This window comes from Brassica rapa, chromosome A08 (genome assembly GCF_000309985.2).
Source record: "Brassica rapa cultivar Chiifu-401-42 chromosome A08, CAAS_Brap_v3.01, whole genome shotgun sequence".
Classification (NCBI taxonomy): domain Eukaryota; kingdom Viridiplantae; phylum Streptophyta; class Magnoliopsida; order Brassicales; family Brassicaceae; genus Brassica; species Brassica rapa.
The window spans coordinates 21,494,238-21,511,697 of NC_024802.2; the positions used below are offsets into that span (position 1 = coordinate 21,494,238).

At 35.1% G+C, this 17,460-nt stretch overlaps 3 protein-coding genes and 1 pseudogene across 5 annotated transcripts; 3 read left to right on the forward strand and 1 right to left on the reverse strand.

The window, feature by feature from the left end:
• Window positions 1-273: 273 nt before the first annotated feature.
• Window positions 274-5,988, forward strand: LOC117127112 (annotated as a pseudogene).
• A 149-nt stretch (window positions 5,989-6,137) lies between these two features.
• LOC103868118 (transcription factor bHLH74) lies at window positions 6,138-10,902 on the forward strand. 2 transcript variants are annotated; one of them, XM_009146223.3, is made up of 10 exons: window positions 6,138-6,485; window positions 6,900-7,393; window positions 7,489-7,671; window positions 7,768-7,833; window positions 7,926-7,994; window positions 8,096-8,167; window positions 8,248-8,370; window positions 8,460-8,547; window positions 8,649-10,376; window positions 10,829-10,902. In XM_009146223.3, exons 2-9 carry the CDS (start codon window positions 6,971-6,973, stop codon window positions 8,669-8,671), a joined length of 1,047 nt encoding a protein of 348 aa, XP_009144471.1. In that variant the 5' UTR covers window positions 6,138-6,485; window positions 6,900-6,970; the 3' UTR covers window positions 8,672-10,376; window positions 10,829-10,902. The 2 variants fall into 2 exon arrangements, with proteins under 2 accessions (XP_009144471.1, XP_009144472.1); XM_009146224.3 differs by having other exon boundaries at window positions 6,239-6,719.
• On the forward strand, window positions 10,184-14,301 carry LOC103868122 (CSC1-like protein At1g10090). 2 transcript variants are annotated; one of them, XM_018658967.2, is made up of 9 exons: window positions 10,184-10,376; window positions 10,882-11,339; window positions 11,573-11,636; window positions 11,727-11,936; window positions 12,233-12,421; window positions 12,505-12,803; window positions 12,876-13,428; window positions 13,509-13,742; window positions 13,813-14,121. In XM_018658967.2, the coding sequence occupies exons 2-9, from the start codon at window positions 10,912-10,914 to the stop codon at window positions 14,119-14,121; spliced, it is 2,286 nt and encodes a 761-aa protein (XP_018514483.1). In that variant the 5' UTR covers window positions 10,184-10,376; window positions 10,882-10,911. The 2 variants fall into 2 exon arrangements, with proteins under 2 accessions (XP_018514483.1, XP_033132302.1); XM_033276411.1 differs by lacking the exon at window positions 10,184-10,376 and having other exon boundaries at window positions 10,856-11,339; window positions 13,813-14,301.
• Window positions 14,285-17,088, reverse strand: LOC103868121 (branched-chain-amino-acid aminotransferase 2, chloroplastic). The gene is made up of 11 exons (XM_033276413.1): window positions 16,376-17,088; window positions 16,202-16,284; window positions 16,023-16,087; window positions 15,773-15,944; window positions 15,509-15,685; window positions 15,285-15,416; window positions 15,113-15,211; window positions 14,922-15,038; window positions 14,762-14,857; window positions 14,579-14,691; window positions 14,285-14,486 (listed from the first exon to the last, which is right to left on the reverse strand). The coding sequence occupies exons 2-11, from the start codon at window positions 16,265-16,267 to the stop codon at window positions 14,372-14,374; spliced, it is 1,152 nt and encodes a 383-aa protein (XP_033132304.1). The 5' UTR covers window positions 16,268-16,284; window positions 16,376-17,088; the 3' UTR covers window positions 14,285-14,371.
• Window positions 17,089-17,460: the final 372 nt, after the last annotated feature.

Below are 17,460 nucleotides of genomic sequence, written 5' to 3' on the forward strand. Positions count from 1 at the left end.
TGTCGTTTTTAAAAATTCAAAATATAACATATACGAAAAAATCTAAATTTTATTTTTATAGCTAATTTGATTGTTTAATTTATTTTAATAATATAAAATTAAACAAAAAATGATGGAGGAGATATACATTGTTATCAAATCTTTATTATTAAACTCATTAATTGTCATATATATATTAGTCATTTATGGTAATTCCGTAGGTTTTATTTAAGGAAAGAAAATATCATATCATATCATTATATCATATAGTTTGACCAACTTATGTATCTAACAATATATAAAAATCGAATGTGGACCTACTTATTTTTCAATTGAATGTAATTGACTACCTAATTGAGTGCCACCTATGCATTGGGGCCTCTTTTAATTAATACAAAATTGAGGTTACATCTTTTTAAATGTTCCTCAATTAATATATAAGGGATAGTAAATTTTTCATCAATTTATAAGTCGGTGGTCTCGTCTCGTCGCGCTCAAGTTTATTTTTTTTTATATATTCGAACAACAAAATCAACGATTTGATTGGATAATGAATTTGAGGTGTTTGATACTCTTTAAGAGCATATCTATTTCTATAACATTAAAAACTTGTGAATGTGCTTCATGGAAATTAAAAAAATTAGCGTAGTTGTTGTCGAGTATCTGATAAAATAAGTTACAAATATTTTAAGGACATGTGATGAATCATATACTACTATTTTTTTTCTTATTAAAGTATCTAAACTATTTTATAAAATGTTAACGTTTACATCAAACCATAGACGGGATCGATTTTTTTAAGAATTCGTCTCCTTGACACCATTATAAATATACACAACAACAAAAAAAAAGAGGGAGATGCAGGGATATGTTATAATATTACTGCAGTTCACATCATACGACAATCTTACAAGTTGTCAAATTGAAATCTTTTATCGAAATCTTGTCATCTACTTGAATCTTTGAATTAAAGAGGAGATGCAGGGATATGTTATAATATAGAAGCTGTTTCTAGAAGCATTTGGATAGTTTTGCTGTCAGACATGACTCCACATGTCTGGTCTTATCTAATTTTCAAATAATAAGAGGGCATTTTTCTAATAAGTTGTGCCCATACCTGCAAAAAAGTCCAAAGTCTAAACTCATCAATGTTTAGTTGCCACGCTTCCCGGGTTTTGTGTCCGCACCACGTTTTAATACAATTTTAACATGTCTTTGAAAGTTAACTACCCGGTAGTAGGAGAAGTAAGAAGCGTTTTGAAGTTGGATCTTAAACGTTCAGAGATAGTCTTTAGCCCTATGATCTCTCTTTAAGTAAACCAACAGCAAGTTAATGTAATTTCAGAATGTATATATCCACGTTAGTACTATAACTAGCTCATAGTATACTACAAACTATTTAATGAGAAAATGAAGACTAACAAACTCGGGTCAATCAAAATATAACTATGTAATGTTAATGATTAGAATGTGATCAATGGGGCCTTGTGACTGCCTCTCTCCAACACTCTTTCCACAATTATTTTTGCAAATCAACTGTTTTGTATAGTTTAAGCCACGTTTGATTCTCTCAACTCAATTATTTCTTCTTAAACACTCGGTTTTAATTTAACTACTTTTCAAAAACATAATTTAAATACTTAAGAAAATAATTTCAAGACCCTTAAAACCACATCATAATCAAAAAACCAAACACATCTTTCAATCAAAAAAAAATCCATTTCTCAAAAAAAAAAAGAACATGAGAAAGGGAGGACAAAACAAGAACAAGATCTTGAGAATAATATAAACACCTTTTAGAGCCTTAAACAAGTTCTACGTGAGAAGCATCACCGGTTGCGTCTCTCGGACTCATTATTTCTCCTCTGCTTCGGTCTTTGATCCTTTCTCAAGAAGCTGTAGCTCCTCCTCGGCAGCCTTTTCCTCTTCCGCATCTTCCCGGAGAACCACCGACTTCGGGATTGATGATGATTACAGCGAGCTAGTGAGAGCTGCGTCGGTTAGGAGTTTAGGGCACAAGAATGAGATCGATATGTTTATACAAGAGAAGCAGAAGCAAGGAGGCTTGCCAAAGAGCTCAAGCGTAGGGATGGCGAGGATAGATGAGGAGGAAGAAGTAGAGGACGGATCTGTGAATCCAAAGAAAGTCTCTGATCTTCTCTATCCTCGTAGCAAATCCTACGATGTTACTGGTAGCCCTAAATTTTAGTTTTTTTGTTTTTTATCTTTGATTTTTTTTTCTTTATTTTAGTAATTTGTGGATTGATTATGTTATTCTCTAGCTCGTTCTGCAACAAGAAATAATAATATATATAAGAAGTCTATATATTTGCCCAAATAATAATATTTGAAGTCAATATCTTTGCCAAAAAATAATATATTAGAAGTCGATATATGATCTACTCTCGGTCGAACTCATATTTGGTTGATAAAGGAAGTCTAACCTAAGTACGACTGTACTTTTGCTATCAATGATTTGGCATTTTCTATGTTAAGTTTCAGTTGTGTTTTACTATTGTTTTGGGAGAAAGAAAAAATGAGCATGCATTATGTCATTGATAAACGCGTAAAAACCTCCAATACTTTTAAAATTCGAATGTTATTATTCCACAGGGGTATTAGTGTTACAGTTTTTTTTACCATAAAGATGATCACTGTTTCGCACATTAAAAAAAAAGTGACTATTTTGGTGAATAAATGTCAAAACATTTTTTACCAAAAAAAAATGTCGAAACATTCATCAAGTCTCCTGCTTTAATCACTTAGCCTCATGATCATGAATTGATTTTTATTTTATTTTTTTGTTCTAGCCTAAAAGAATTTTGAGCGATTTTAAACTACTTAGTTTTGTTATATCCAAGTCAAGTTTTAGGATTTATCATGTGATTTATAAAGTTATGGCAAACAGGCTAGAAGACACATCAAACAACTGGGAACAATTGAAACAATGTTCTAAGTTCTAACATAACCATCGATGAATATAAAACTTATCAAAACGAGCGCAAACAAAAATTTCCTTCTCGGAAGTCCATTTGATCAAGAAAAGGAAAAAATGTTGATCGGTAACTCATTTCATAGATTGGCATCCTAATTAGTTTTGTTGTACTTTACGAGAATCTTGTCCTAACTGATCAGAGATTTTCATTACCAACACATCATTGTTATACAACACGATGTGTTTCATTGACAAGTGTATGAACAGATTGATAACAAGATAGATTTTTTTTTTCTCAAATGAGCTGAATAAACTAGAAATATATATAATTCATGAAGAGCTTTATTCGCAAAAAGAATAGAATGAAAAAAGATTAACTTGTCACCAAGATGAGAATGTTTTAGACTGACTCCATATAGTGAGAAAAGAGCTGCTCTGTAACAGCCAAACTTACATTTCTTCATCACATTACAATCCTATTTATATTACCAGCTCACTCGTAAATGAACCCTAAGACACATGGGCTTGTTGGTATTATCTTGGACTTGTGCCTTGGCTAATAAAGTCTACACTTGATTTTGGTTTCTGGATTTTATTTCTAAACTATACAACTTCCTTTAATTTATAGGTACAGCTGATAGTTATGATTAGATTAAGAAAAACAAAGATATGTTTATGATGTGTGATCAAATACAGATTCTAGGAATCTTGAGCATCATTGCAAACAAAAGAGTTTGAGGGCCATTGAAGTTTTAGTTAAAAGTACGTAAAATAGAGGGTCCACATAAGTAGTCCTTGCGCGTGGTCAGAGGATCTTCTCGCTTTAGCTGGCGTCACTCTAATCAAAGTTAATGTATTCTGATGAAAATGGAGTTTAATAAGGAATTTTTACCTTTAATTCAACCAACTCCATTACGGTTTCTTAATCATTCCTTTACTCACTTTCTACGTGTGTCATTTATTCTTTTACAGCACACGAACAGAGATTAGGTAGTACTCCTATTATATTTGTACATTGGCTAATTGGTAATAAGACAGCTACGCACATCTAAGATCAAGATGTGATATATGTAACTTGACAGTCTAGTGATAAAACTTGATGTGAGGACTTTATCTGAGATTATACTGAACAATGATTCATTGACTGTTTTACATGTATGCCATATGATATTATCGTTTAAAATTGTTTAAAAACTGTTTTAAAATCATTTATTAATCAGAAATATCTTGTATAAAATTCATATATAATTTGAAAATATTTATGCTTATATATATGTTTCTTGAAGCAGTAATCTATTGTGGTCCCGTATTATTGGAGTAAAGTAGAATGAGTTGTGTGCAAGTCTCGCTTATCATAATTTGGTTGGATCTTAATTATCTTACCTTGTTTGCAATGATGAGCAGCATTTCCAAGTTGAATAAATAATTTAATTTTCCCAACCTAAGTACATTTGTAAATACATACCTCTTACAAGGGTACATACACATATTTGGTTGATTTATTACGAACAAAATATGTTAAGTAGTGACATACTCCAACATTGTTTTGTAGCTGTGAAAAATAATTCGATAAACAATATTCCAAATGTTTATAGAAGTTTGAAAGAAAATACAATTTTTTCATAAATTTGGAAAAGATTTTAGTATGAAAATACCAAAGCATCACTATTTTTACTTAATTAATTATCTATTTCAATTATCATGTTAATTGTAGAAAAAATCAATATAAATATAGCTTTTGGAACAAGACACATGTATAGACAACCGCATCTAGCAGACACAGGCCTCTCACTTTTAGATAAACAAGTTACAGCTAATTAGCTAAACAGCTTACAGCTAATTAGCAACTATGATTGTGGGTTTGACCAAATACTTTTAAAGTTTGACCATGATTTATGGTTGTTGGGGGTTAGTTGTCCCATGCCCTATAAGAACTAGTACGAGACTCTAGTGTGTCCATGTCTTGTAACACAGCTGTAGCTCAACTTTATACATTTAGTTTATTTCGAATAAATTGTAGATTAGATTCCCTTTTATTCCTTATGTTTCCTGCTCTGACACTGATATATTATAGTATGTTTTTTGGTACTAATCTAGGATTAATTTGTTTAACAAAATTATTATAAGTACTATATTTGATAACAATCACGGAACATTAGCTAGAGACGGGTTCAAGGCAACTGTTAAGTTTAGCTGGACTCGTTATGATCTCAATGAGTATTAGTAACTCTAGAAAAGAAGACAAGTAAATCTTTAAAAGTTGTCAAAAGTTTTCTCAGATTAGCTTTTCTTGTTTTTGGAAAATGACAACACAGCCAAATAGTTTCACCTAGATTTTAGGATCCTCGATAAACTTTACGCACTGTAAATTCACAGCTGCAATTTCAATAAAGGACTATTTGTTTTCCTTTCTCAAGGTGCAATACTGGTAGTAATATTTTACAAAAACAAAACAATATCTCCCTCGTGCCATATTCCACTTATTGTAGAAAATTCCAAACTACCGTTCAATTTTGAGGAATGCAGAAAGTATTCTGTTAGCACAATGACTTTCAAAAAGAAAATATATAAACCTTATATATATACGTGTGTTAACAGCGGAGAAAGTAAAAGAGTGAGAATATGTTGCATGGATCCAACGGCGTAGAGATGAGATCAAAACGTAGTGGTTTAATCACACGGCTGGTAGAAAAGCTGACCGGAAAATTATGCTAAAAGATGGTTAGTTGGCACTCAGAACAAAAATATGAGTGTGTCACAGCAAAGAGTCTTCTGTTAGAATATATAGTTGGCAATTTCTGTCAGTAAAAATAATATTATCTTACACATACACACGTAATCATATATATCCTATATACATGCATGTATGTGTACTTATATGTTATAATATTCTAAAGCACATGTCAGAGAGTAAAATCTTGAAAGCAAAGCTTGGGCATGAAGAGAAGAACCTCTTGCTTGTACAATGAGACTTTGAGATAATTAATACTGAAAAACCCAAACTGCAAATGACTGTAATTTAAACACATTCTCAAGATGTAAAAGTTAAGATATGTATCTATCAAGAAAAAGATTAAAAAAAAAAAGTAAGATAAGCTAAAGAGGTAGATTAGGTTGTGTAATAATGAAAAAGAAAAGAGCAAATAAAAGCAGTTGTGGCAGTAGTTGTTCTGTCTTTTGTTTTAATAATCACATTATGTCTCCTCTGTTAGTGTTAAACCTCAGCAGCTTTCTCTTTCTCTAGGTCTTTTATTGTCTTTAAACACAATTATTATTAATGTTTCTTTGATGCTATAAAGGTAGGAACTTGATGCTTGCTTTGTTGTTTGTTCAAGTACCCATTTTGTGAATCTCTCACATATTTCATTTTTTATTGTTCCCCCTATATATTCTTCCCCTTTAAATTCTTCATTCTCCCTAATACAAGCAAAAACAGCATTTGATACCCATTCTACTGAGTTGTACCACTTGTTTAGGTTTACCGTAAAATGTAAAAGCTCCCACTGAACAGTTTGATTCTTGTTTTGTACTCTTTCTAAGGGCACCACAATCTTGGAGTATCTCAAACAAGGTTTGTCTCTATTGTTTCCTTCCATTTATTAATTCTCTAATTATTGCATCTCTGATCCTAACAACTTGATGCTATCCAATGGGGTTGTGTCAGTTTCCTTCATTTTAAATTCAAAATTCTTGACTCTCTAGTCTCACAAGCTTACATTCATCTGGCTTCTTGTCTGTGACTTTGCTCTCTCACACTCTTTAAAAGCGAATCTACTTTTTCCTATTTGTTAAGCTCCTCTGAGCTGTAAGTTAGCTAAATCCATTGCTTGTTACCACTTTATGCTCTGAATGTTCTCAGCTTTTTTTTGCCTATAATAAATCTATTGTTCTCTTTATTCCCCTCTTGACTTCTCTTCTGCTACACTAGATTTGATGCTCTCTTGATTTGTTTTTCTTTCTCTTTCCCACTGTATAAAATCTGCAGAGTGGTTTTAAGTTCCCTTGTCAAGTCTTGCAAAGTACACCAAACCAAGTTCTGAGGGTTGAATCAGAGGAATGGGTGGTGAGAATAATGAAGGTGAGATGGGGTTTAAACATGTAGATGATGAGAGTGGGATCTCAAGAGTTGGAGTTACATCAACAGATCATTTCTTCTCTTCTGTAGATTGGGATCCAGTTGTCAGTGGTGGTGGCTTCTCAAGCTCACATTACACTTCAATGGTGATGGACAATCCAGGGATGAGTTGCTTCCCTCATTACCAGACCGGTTCTGGTTATCCAGACATGCCTCCCAGTCTACTTCCGTTTGGTGATTGTGTAGGTGGTGGTCCGGTTCTTGGTTCAGACAAGAAAGGGGAAAGTGTTGGAAGATTGATCAGAGCTGGAGAGTCACATCAGGTTTCAGATGATGTTGTTCTTGGTGCTTCTCCATCTAGAAAAAGAAGGCAACTCGAAGCCGAATCATCACAAAGGAACAAGGTAGGTTTGGTTTGGTAGCATTAAGGTTCAAGGTTTGGTCAGTCTTCTTGTGATGTGGTTTGTGCTGAAACAAGTGACTCTTGTTACATTGGCAGAAAGCTGTGGAGGAGTTTCTAGAAGAACCTCAAAGGGGAAGTGATCAGAGCCAGAAGAAACACAAAAATGATCAGAGTAAAGAGAAGGAGAGCTCACAGAGCGAAGAAGCACCAGAAAAAAACTACATTCATATGAGGGCAAGAAGAGGTCAAGCTACTAATAGCCACAGTCTTGCAGAGAGGGTAATAACATATCATTTGATTACTGGAACCTTTTTTTTTTCCTGCCAACAACTAGTTTCTGAGAAGTTTTGCTGTTTTTTTGTTTGTTCTTTTAAGGTTAGAAGAGAAAAGATCAGTGAAAGGATGAGACTGCTTCAAGAGCTTGTTCCAGGATGCAACAAGGTATTGTACTTATAAGAGGTGGCTTTTAACTTCCTTTGATTTCTGAATAAAATCTTGATGGAAGTCTTTGTTGTTGATACTTGTTCAACTAGATCACTGGGAAAGCAGTTATGCTTGATGAGATCATCAACTATGTTCAGTCATTGCAACAACAAGTTGAGGTAAGAATCATTTCAACAATGCAAGATTCTTGTAACGTTCAAGTTAGTTTGCTAGCGTGTATGGTCTGAAAGAGGCTCTCCTTGTGAATCTTTTTTCTCAGTTCTTGTCTATGAAACTCGCCACGGTGAATCCAGAACTCAATATTGACATAGACAGGATTCTTGCCAAAGATGTAAGAAGATCAGAATCCCTCCCAAAACTTCACAATGAAATAAGTAATAATACTAATAAAGCTGCATTTTCTCCGTTCAGATTATGCAATCAAGAGATGTAAGGACTACTCCTACGCTGGGGCTGAATCCTTTCAGTGGTTTTCAAGGGACGATACCGAACGTTCCTACCACCACAAATTCACAATACAACCCATTACATCAGGCAAGCAACAGTAGAAACAACATATCATCTTTTTTTTTGGGCACCATTTTTAATTCTCTTACACATTTCTTTTATATGTAATCGTGCAGACAACACTAGAGAGTGAACTACAGAGCCTCTACCAAATGGGGTTCGTCTCAAACCCATCGACTATGTCTAGTTTCTCACCTAATAATGGTAACTAAAGCTGCACCAACTAGCTTCTCTCATCTCTCTGTGTCTTTTCCTTCTTTTATTTTTGTTTTTTACCTTTTTAAAATATTTTCTTGTTATCTTAGGTCGGTTGAAACCAGAGCTCTAGTACTTCCAAGGATGAGTTCAAATATAAATTTGAAAGAGAGAGTGAGTGAGAGAGTTTGTATAGGCTTTGGTTCGAAATAACATATATGTTCTTCCTTGTTATTATTAATTTTTCTACAAAACCAGAATGATTTGGATTCTTTGTTGTTGTTTTTGTTTTCTCAACGAAGAACGGAATTTATTAAATATGGAATCATTTTACTAAACTGAAATTATAGGTTGAGGTTGTAGTATATAGAGTACGTTATCCATGTGTTTGTACTCATGTTGCTTAGGGAGTATATGACAAAATATATCTTTATCATTCTATTTGTTTGTTTCTGAAAAATAGCAACGTATTCTTCTCTTACATAGTTATTGCATTTTTTTCGTTCTTTTGCTATTTGCACTTTCTTCTTTATGTCATTTAGGATAGCAATCTTTCCCATACATTTTTCACAAACAAAAACGTAAAGAAACAAAAACAAAACACCGATTAGACCTACTACATAGCCAGCAAGTAAGGCATTATACAGAGAGTAATTGTTGGACTACCACATACGGCTATATAAGGTTGTAACTCTTAACCTTGTGTGATTCCCAAGAAATACCCATAAACCAAGAAGTATTTATTAAGGCTGTAAATCAAAAGGCACTATAATTTTGATAAGCTAAAATTTTTAATTTCTTTCTAGATTATATCATTAAACAAATCACAAACTGACCATACTGGTTTTAGTGTTCCAGCTAAGCATATGCACACGGCATAAACACATGTTATATGCAATGCATACGGCCAAAAAAATAATGTTATCAAAGTCCAACTATAGTTAAATGGAACATTTAATACAAATATGTTTGGTCTTTTCTTTTTCATATGGGTCTTACACATTCGCACCAGGCGAATAAATACAGGGGTTAGTAGATATGCGACCCTACTTCTATAAATACTTTCCCGGGCAAAAAAAACGGTTTTTAACTGTCGCTGTAGAATGTCACGTGTCATAATCGTATCGGGTCGAGACCATCGAAGGGTTATAAAGTAGCCGACATGGAAGTCTTTATCACCGGTTAAGTAAGACTTTGGCGACGTAGAGACAGTCTCCACCATTACGATCTCGCCACGTCATTTGATCTGGCACCTTCCACATTTACACCACACACAACGTGGAATTTGTCGCCTAATAATTTATCGTTTTTTTTTTTGTTGGCTTTATGATTTTTTTTCTTCCGTAAATGATAATGCTCATTGCTCACCTAATAATTATCTATTTTTTTTTTCAACTTACTTTTTGTTTTTTTTTTTTTTAATTGTAAAAAAGGAAGTTGTTAGCATTTGAATTTTGTAGATTTTATTAGCAATGTATGAAAGTTTATCTGACTTTTTTGCTGGGTTTATGATCTTTTTCCGTAAATGACAATCCTCACCTAATAATTATCTGACTTTTTTTTTTGTTTAATAAGTTTTTTGAACAAAAAAAGGGGAAAAAGTTTTAAATATTTGAATTCTTTTTTTCTTTTTTTTTGTTGTAGATTATAATGGCATATGAACTTGAACGCGAATTCTCCGCGGAATTGGGGTATAAGGCACATCGTGAATCTTGCGAATAATTGGGGTTTCTGATTCTTCTTCTTCATCTTCATCTTCATCTTCAGGGGTTTCTCATTCTTTCAAGTCAAACCAAAAAGTGTTCATCTTTGCAAAAGTGTTCATCTTCTTCTTCCGTGTAAGTCATCGTTTGCTCGAATTATCATTTTCTTTGGATTAGATTTTGCGATTTCGTCCTTCTGCGAATTGTGATCGAATCTCTCATAAAAATCTTGGCTTTTTTTGTTCCGTGCACGTTCTTGTTTCGATTGTTGTGGAATCATATAACGTAATTGGATTCCCCTGTTTTTTTTCTGGTTATATGAAATTGTGGTGATTAGTTATAGAGGACGATTGGTTTAACAAGTTATATTTTTATTTCGTTTTAGAACTCTTATGCTATTTTTTTTGCATCCTTTGTCATGGTTGGTTACTTGTGATCAGTCTTTAAATCATAGCTTAGATTCATTTAATGCCAACTAATACTTGCCAGATCTCAATGTTATCAAACGTTACCACTTGCGTTAACTCTCAGGATTTGGAAAGTCTTTTTCTTATTCTTCTTGTAAAACTTTTTGCTTTCCTTTACAGATCTTTTTAGACGACTTATTGAGCAGCTGATTATGTTCTTCTCTGCCTTTTAGTTTAAGACAAGAGTCTGAACAGAAACTGAGATGGATGTTTCAGCGCTTTTAACCTCTGCTGGGATTAACATCGGGATATGCGTAGTCCTCGTCTCGCTTTACTCCATCCTAAGAAAACAGCCCTCCAACTACTGCGTTTACTTTGGCCGGATGCTCTCTGGTGGAAGAGTTAAACGCAACGATCCTCGTTGGTACGAGAGGTTTGCTCCCTCTCCGAGTTGGCTCGTCAAGGCTTGGGAGACTACCGAGGACGAGATGTTGGCTGCTGCTGGTCTCGACGCTGTGGTCTTCATCAGGATGGTTATTTGCAGCATTCGTATCTTCTCAGTCGTTGCGGTAGTTTGCATTTCTTTTGTTCTGCCTGTGAACTATTACGGACCGATGATGGAGCACAAGGAAGCTCATCTCGAGCCATTGTCGATATTCACTATTGAAAACCTTAATCCACGCTCAAGATGGTAATGCTGCCTTAACCTCCACTAGTATTGTCATATATTATCAGGACCGGTCATGGGCAAAGCCTAACGAAACATTGGCTTTAAACGCCCAATTTTTTTTGGTAAAAATTACATAGAAAAAAAGCCCCCAAAAAATTTTTTTAGGCTCCCAAATTTTTCAAAAAAAATTTTTAGCTGAAATCTTTAATAAATCATTGCTGATTCTAGTTTAATCTTTTGTTATTTATTTACAGGCTTTGGGTACATTGTCTATCACTGTACATCATATCCTCTGCGGCATGTGCTCTTCTTTACTTTGTAAGGATCTCATATACCATGGTGCATCCTCTTTGTTCCATTGTTTTGTTCTCTCTCTCTCTCTCACTTCTGTTATAATACGTGTTTTAGGAGTATAAGACCATAGCCAAAAAGAGGCTGGCGTATATTGCTGCATCGTCCTCAAAGCCAAGTCATTTTACAGTACTTATGCGTGCTGTTCCTCAGTCTCCTGATCAATCTTACAACGAAACTGTGAGAGAATACTTCACAAATTACTATGCACCAAGCTATTTGTCGCACCTCATGGTCTACCGTGATGGCATCATTCAGAGACTGCTGGTAATGCCTTTTGTGTTATTCTGTTGGCTTTATTATCTTTTTTGTTTTGTTTTCTTGGACGCCACGAATATGCTTATTCAAGAGATTTAGAGTAGCTTATGCGATTGAGGTTCCTTTTGATATTACATCAGTTTCTTGTTGGCATTTAGAATTAAAGAAATTTGATAAAACGACATGTGGATGGTGTGTGTATGCTCTTTATAACACATAGTTGAAGTGCAGTGATTTATTTTTGGAGCACAATTGAGTTTATTTTAGATTTTACTAATATATTGATCATCAATTCTCTATCTCAGAATGATGCCGAGAAGATGCGTCAGGCAATAAAACATGTTTCTCCTGATGTAAGCTGTACTCCTAGTTTGAAGTCATGCAACTTTTGTACAGGACCTGGACCCACAAAATCTTTTCAAATCCTCTCTGACGAGGCAGGCAGTGTCAAAAAGCTGGAGCTTGATGAGTTGACTTTGACTACAACCGAGGAAGTAAGGAACTCTTTCGACTTTGATAGGTGAACTCTTTACTTTTATATGTATGGGAGGCTTACAATTTTTATGCTCATTTGTAGGAGCGTCCGGTTGCTTTTGTGTTCTTCAAGACTCGGTATGATGCTCTTGTTGCTTCTGAGGTTCTTCAAACATCAAATCCTATGCTATGGGTGGCAGACTTGGCTCCAGAGCCTCATGATGTCTACTGGAAAAACCTGAAAGTACCTTACCGCCAACTTTGGATGCGGAAAATAGCAACCCTTGTTGGTGCCGTTGCCTTCATGTTTGTGTTTCTTCTCCCTGTTACTGGTATTCAAGGGTTAACTCAACTAAAGACACTATCCAAGAACTTTCCTTTTCTAAGACCCCTCTTGAAAGGGTGAGTGTATAATTGATTTTATTTTATTTTATTTTATTATCATTTTTGATTTAATAAAATCCTTTATGGCAGGGATATTATGAACCGGGTGATTACAGGGTACTTACCAAGTGTGATACTGGTTCTATTCTTTTATACCGTTCCACCGTTGATGATGTACTTCTCAACCTTGGAGGGATGTATCTCCAGGAGTCTGAGAAAGAGAAGTGCGTGTATCAGAGTTGTCTACTTCACCATCTGGAATGTGTTCTTCGTCAATATCCTCTCAGGCTCTGTGATCAGGCAGTTGAGCATCTTCTCTAGTGTCAAAGACTTGCCTGCACAACTTGCTAAAGCTGTTCCGACACAGGCTGGCTTCTTCATGACTTACTGTTTCACGTCTGGTTGGGCTGGTTTGGCGTGTGAGATCATACAACCTGTGGGTCTTATATGGAACCTGATAGCAAGAGTTATTGTCAAGAACAAAGATGCATCTTATGAAACACTTAGGTTTCCTTACCATATTGAAATCCCTAGGTTACTCTTGTTCGGTCTCCTTGGTTTCACCAACTCTGTCATAGCTCCTCTGATACTACCGTTCCTACTCATCTACTTCTTTCTCGCCTATCTTATATACAAGAATCAGGTACACTTGCAACTCATATCATCTCTGATCTCTTTGTACATGGACCAGAGATTCATTCAAATGTTTTTTTTTTTTTGCAGATAATCAACGTCTACATTACAAAATATGAAAGCGGTGGACAGTACTGGCCTATCTTCCACAACACTACAATCTTTTCACTGATCTTGTCTCAAGTTATAGCTCTTGGATTCTTCGGTTTAAAGCTGTCAACGGTTGCTTCAGGTTTCACCATTCCATTGATTCTTCTCACCCTTCTGTTTAGTGAGTATTGCCGGCAGAGGTTTGCTCCTATCTTTCAGAAATATCCAGCTGAGGTAAGAAGTTTACTCAATTGTTTTTTCACATCCTCGTGGGATCTTGACTGGTGAGTTTCTTTCTTTTCAGATTCTTATCGCTATGGACAGAGCAGATGAGATCACAGGAAAGATGGAAGAGCTACATAACAACTTGAAAGCTGCATACTCTCAGATACCGTTGTGTTCTCAAGAATCTAGCAAAGCTGGATGCAGTCCTCCTTGCTCAGATCAGGAGTTACCAGCTTCTGAGCAGCTGAAGCCAGAGAATCTGGAAGCGGAAATGCTAAAAGCGTTTCAAAGAAGTAAATCTAGTCACGATCTTGAAGTGAAGTCTTGTCCCAGTGGTTCACCATGTCGTTATTCTCCAGGATTTGCTGAGATTTATAAACGAACATAAGATACTTTGAAGGATTGTACAGTTCTGCCTGCTAAATTGAAAATGTGAATTTTATAGTTACTGCAGGTGGGAATGAAACAATGCTTGGTTACTTGTGTACAAGTAGGATTCATTTTTTTCATAGTTTTTTTGCGGAAAGACGCATTATTATACAAAAGAGAAATGATCAAAAGAGCTTTTTCTATATCATAAATGTTTTACATAAGTGTTGTGTATACAATGCAGAGTAATCTGGTTGATAACTGGTTTATCAGTTGATACATGTGACCCATCCTTTGGTATCTTCAATCGATCCTGTCTGAATACCGACAAGAACCGAACGCAGTTTCTGGCAGACAGATTCATCCCCGGTTTCATACTCTACTCTGAATGTTTCAGAATGATATAAATACATCAGGCCAAGTCTGTGTTTTAACTTTGGAGTAAAACTTGTTCAAGTCATTGTGAGGTTGTTTACCTTTTGTCCTGATATGTTATAGTGCCCACAGGAGCTACTCCAACAGCAGTTCCGGTGCAGAAAACTTCATCTGCATCCATTACTTCATCCACATGAACTGACTTCTCTACTACCTAATCATGTCCCAAGTGTGAGAAACTTAGTTTTTTTTTTAGCTCTAAAACAACCTTTGATTTGTTTTACCTCATAACCTTGATCACTGGCGATCTCCATCACACTTTTCCGAGTAACCCCCTCGAGGATTGTCCCATTGGTTGCAGGAGTTGAGATTGTCCGACCCTGAACTAGTGTTATTAGGAAGATACAGCAAAGAGAACTAGTGTTTATGCTTGTATATTATTACCTTTACAACAAAGACGTTGCAAGAAGAAGCTTCCTCAAGATACTTCTTCTTAACAGAATCAAGATAAAGAACGTCTGAAAACCCACGGCTCTTGGCTCTACTCAGTGCTTTCAAAACCTACAACACATTAAATTTATAAAAACTTGTTCCCTCTCTCCATCTTTGAAACTAAGTGGGGTTTCAGTACTTACTGGTGCATAGTTTGTGATGCTCTTGACTCCTCCAGCTCCACCAGGAGCTGCCCGGACATACTCTTCCTCAACATAGAGGTTTAAAGCAGCAATACCTTCCTATAAACAAGTAGAGAAAATATTTACCATTGTCAGTGAAAAAAATCCAAAGAGGAAGAGAAAGAGAAGATACCTTGAAGTAGTTACCAACAGGAGATGCATAGACAATGAATGTATATTCAGGTGAAGGTCCTAAACCAAGAATAGGACCACTTCCCATCAACAGAGGCCTAATGTACAAAGAACCTTTCCCTGAAGGAGGAACCTGACCACTCACAAAAAGTCACTCAGATAAATCCCAAAGGAAACCTCTTCAGAGGATATATATAACGTGTGTTACAAGAAAGCGTTTTATACCCAACGTTTATTTGCATAAGCGGTTTGTTTAACTGCATCAACAAACTGATCAACCGAAGGAGAAGGCATGAGCATCCGTTCAGCACCAAGCTGCATTCTGACAGCGTTGTGATCAGGGCGAAACAGAAGAAGCTTCCCATTTTCTTTCCTGTATGCTTTTGTACCTTCATAAATTGCCTATTAATAAATAATAACCCCACTTGGTTAGAACAATCTAGAGATAAAAATTAAGAATTATTTGGGGGTTGCAAGAGGCTTGCTTGCCTGTCCATAGTTTAAGACACCAGCAGAAGGACTCAGCTGAATATTGCCAAAGCGACTGATTTCACCTTGAGTGAACTCACCGTCTTTTGAGCATTTCATGACGTACATGTAATCAGCTGGAGTTAGACCAAACCCAAGATTGTCCCAGTCCACATCAGCATACTCCTCATCTCTATTTAATAAGGAAACAAAGATTGTGATCACAGAGGTTTCTAGTGTCAGTAGTTATATGAGTTGGATCTAAACTTACTGATAAAGAGGTTTCTCTCGCAAGGCTGAGGCAGCTTGTGCGTTGTACTTAGAGAAAGTTTGTAGCTGTTCATCATAAAACCAAAGAAAAAAATAACATTCTCAGACATGTTTTTTTTTCTCGGACATGTTTGTCTGGACAAGAACTCATAGTAAGGAGATATGTTTTCCAGTTTATACCGTACGAATATTTGAATGAAGAGGTAGAACCAGACTTTTGCGCAGAGATGAGATTGCTTTAAACATTTTCTCAATTGCAGAGCCTGTGGAAGATGATCTTATTGATTTAATAAAAAAAAAACGAGAAAATTCTTGAATGATTACAAAAAGAAAAAGAAAAGGTGAAGAGAACACCAAGAACTGTGTCAAATTGAGTATCTAACACGTAAGTGATTGCCAAGCTTATGTGAAATGTCGTGCTTTTATCTTGGCAAATCGTTGAATTTTTATTCTATTTTTTTCTTTTTCTTTTTTATTCAAAGTGGAAATTGGTAAGAGTTCTTATCTAGTTTTTCTGTGTTATTATTATTGTTTTTCTTTGCTTCGTCACTGTGTCTATCTACCTGATCAGATCTAGACGTCTCTTTCTGGAACTAGAATTAATCGAGATCAGTGGATCGTGGTTCTTGTCTCGTTTGAATGGTTAATTACCAAACAATTAACGAAAATTTTGGAAATATCCTATTTTTGAATTTGTAAATTATTTTAAGTTGGTATATTATCAGCTTCATTTTTCATTTTTGACATCCAACACTATGCTCCTTGTGCATAGAATTACATAGATTTGTGGATCTTCAAATAAATTAGTATATTATTTTAGCATTTGTCCATCATGTGTTTGCTGAACGGATAATACATAACTCTAACACAACTTAGTAACATATGATACACGTTAAAAAGATGAATGTCTTTCAATTTGGTATTTTTTGTTCTTAACAAAATATTTTCAATAAAGATCACTGATAAAAGAAATGATAAGGGGTGCTAGTGTATTTTTCGAGAAATTTTGACCAATGACAAAATGATGTTATAATACACATTTTAGTAATGTTTAGGGATGGCGCACTTTCAAAGAAAGATAGTCCAAGTTCTCATCATCAAGTGTGCGTTGTCTACTTGTCTGGGATTATGGATGGCCCTCCATATGGATTATTTTCAAAATAAATTATTATATTACAATATGAGTTCCAGAGATGGTGGGGATAAACTCGACAAGTAATAGCCTCATCAGATGCAGAGGCTACTGACAATAAAACTTCGTTAAATGTCTCACATCATCGTCTTTTCAACGTCTTCCTTCATTATCACGTTAATGAAAGAGCTTTTTGATTTGATAACAACGTTTTTCATCCTATGCTTATTAAACATGTCCCTTTCCATAACGTCCTATCAAAAATATCTTTGTCTAACTGTCTCACCCCTTCGTTTTTCCTTTTTTC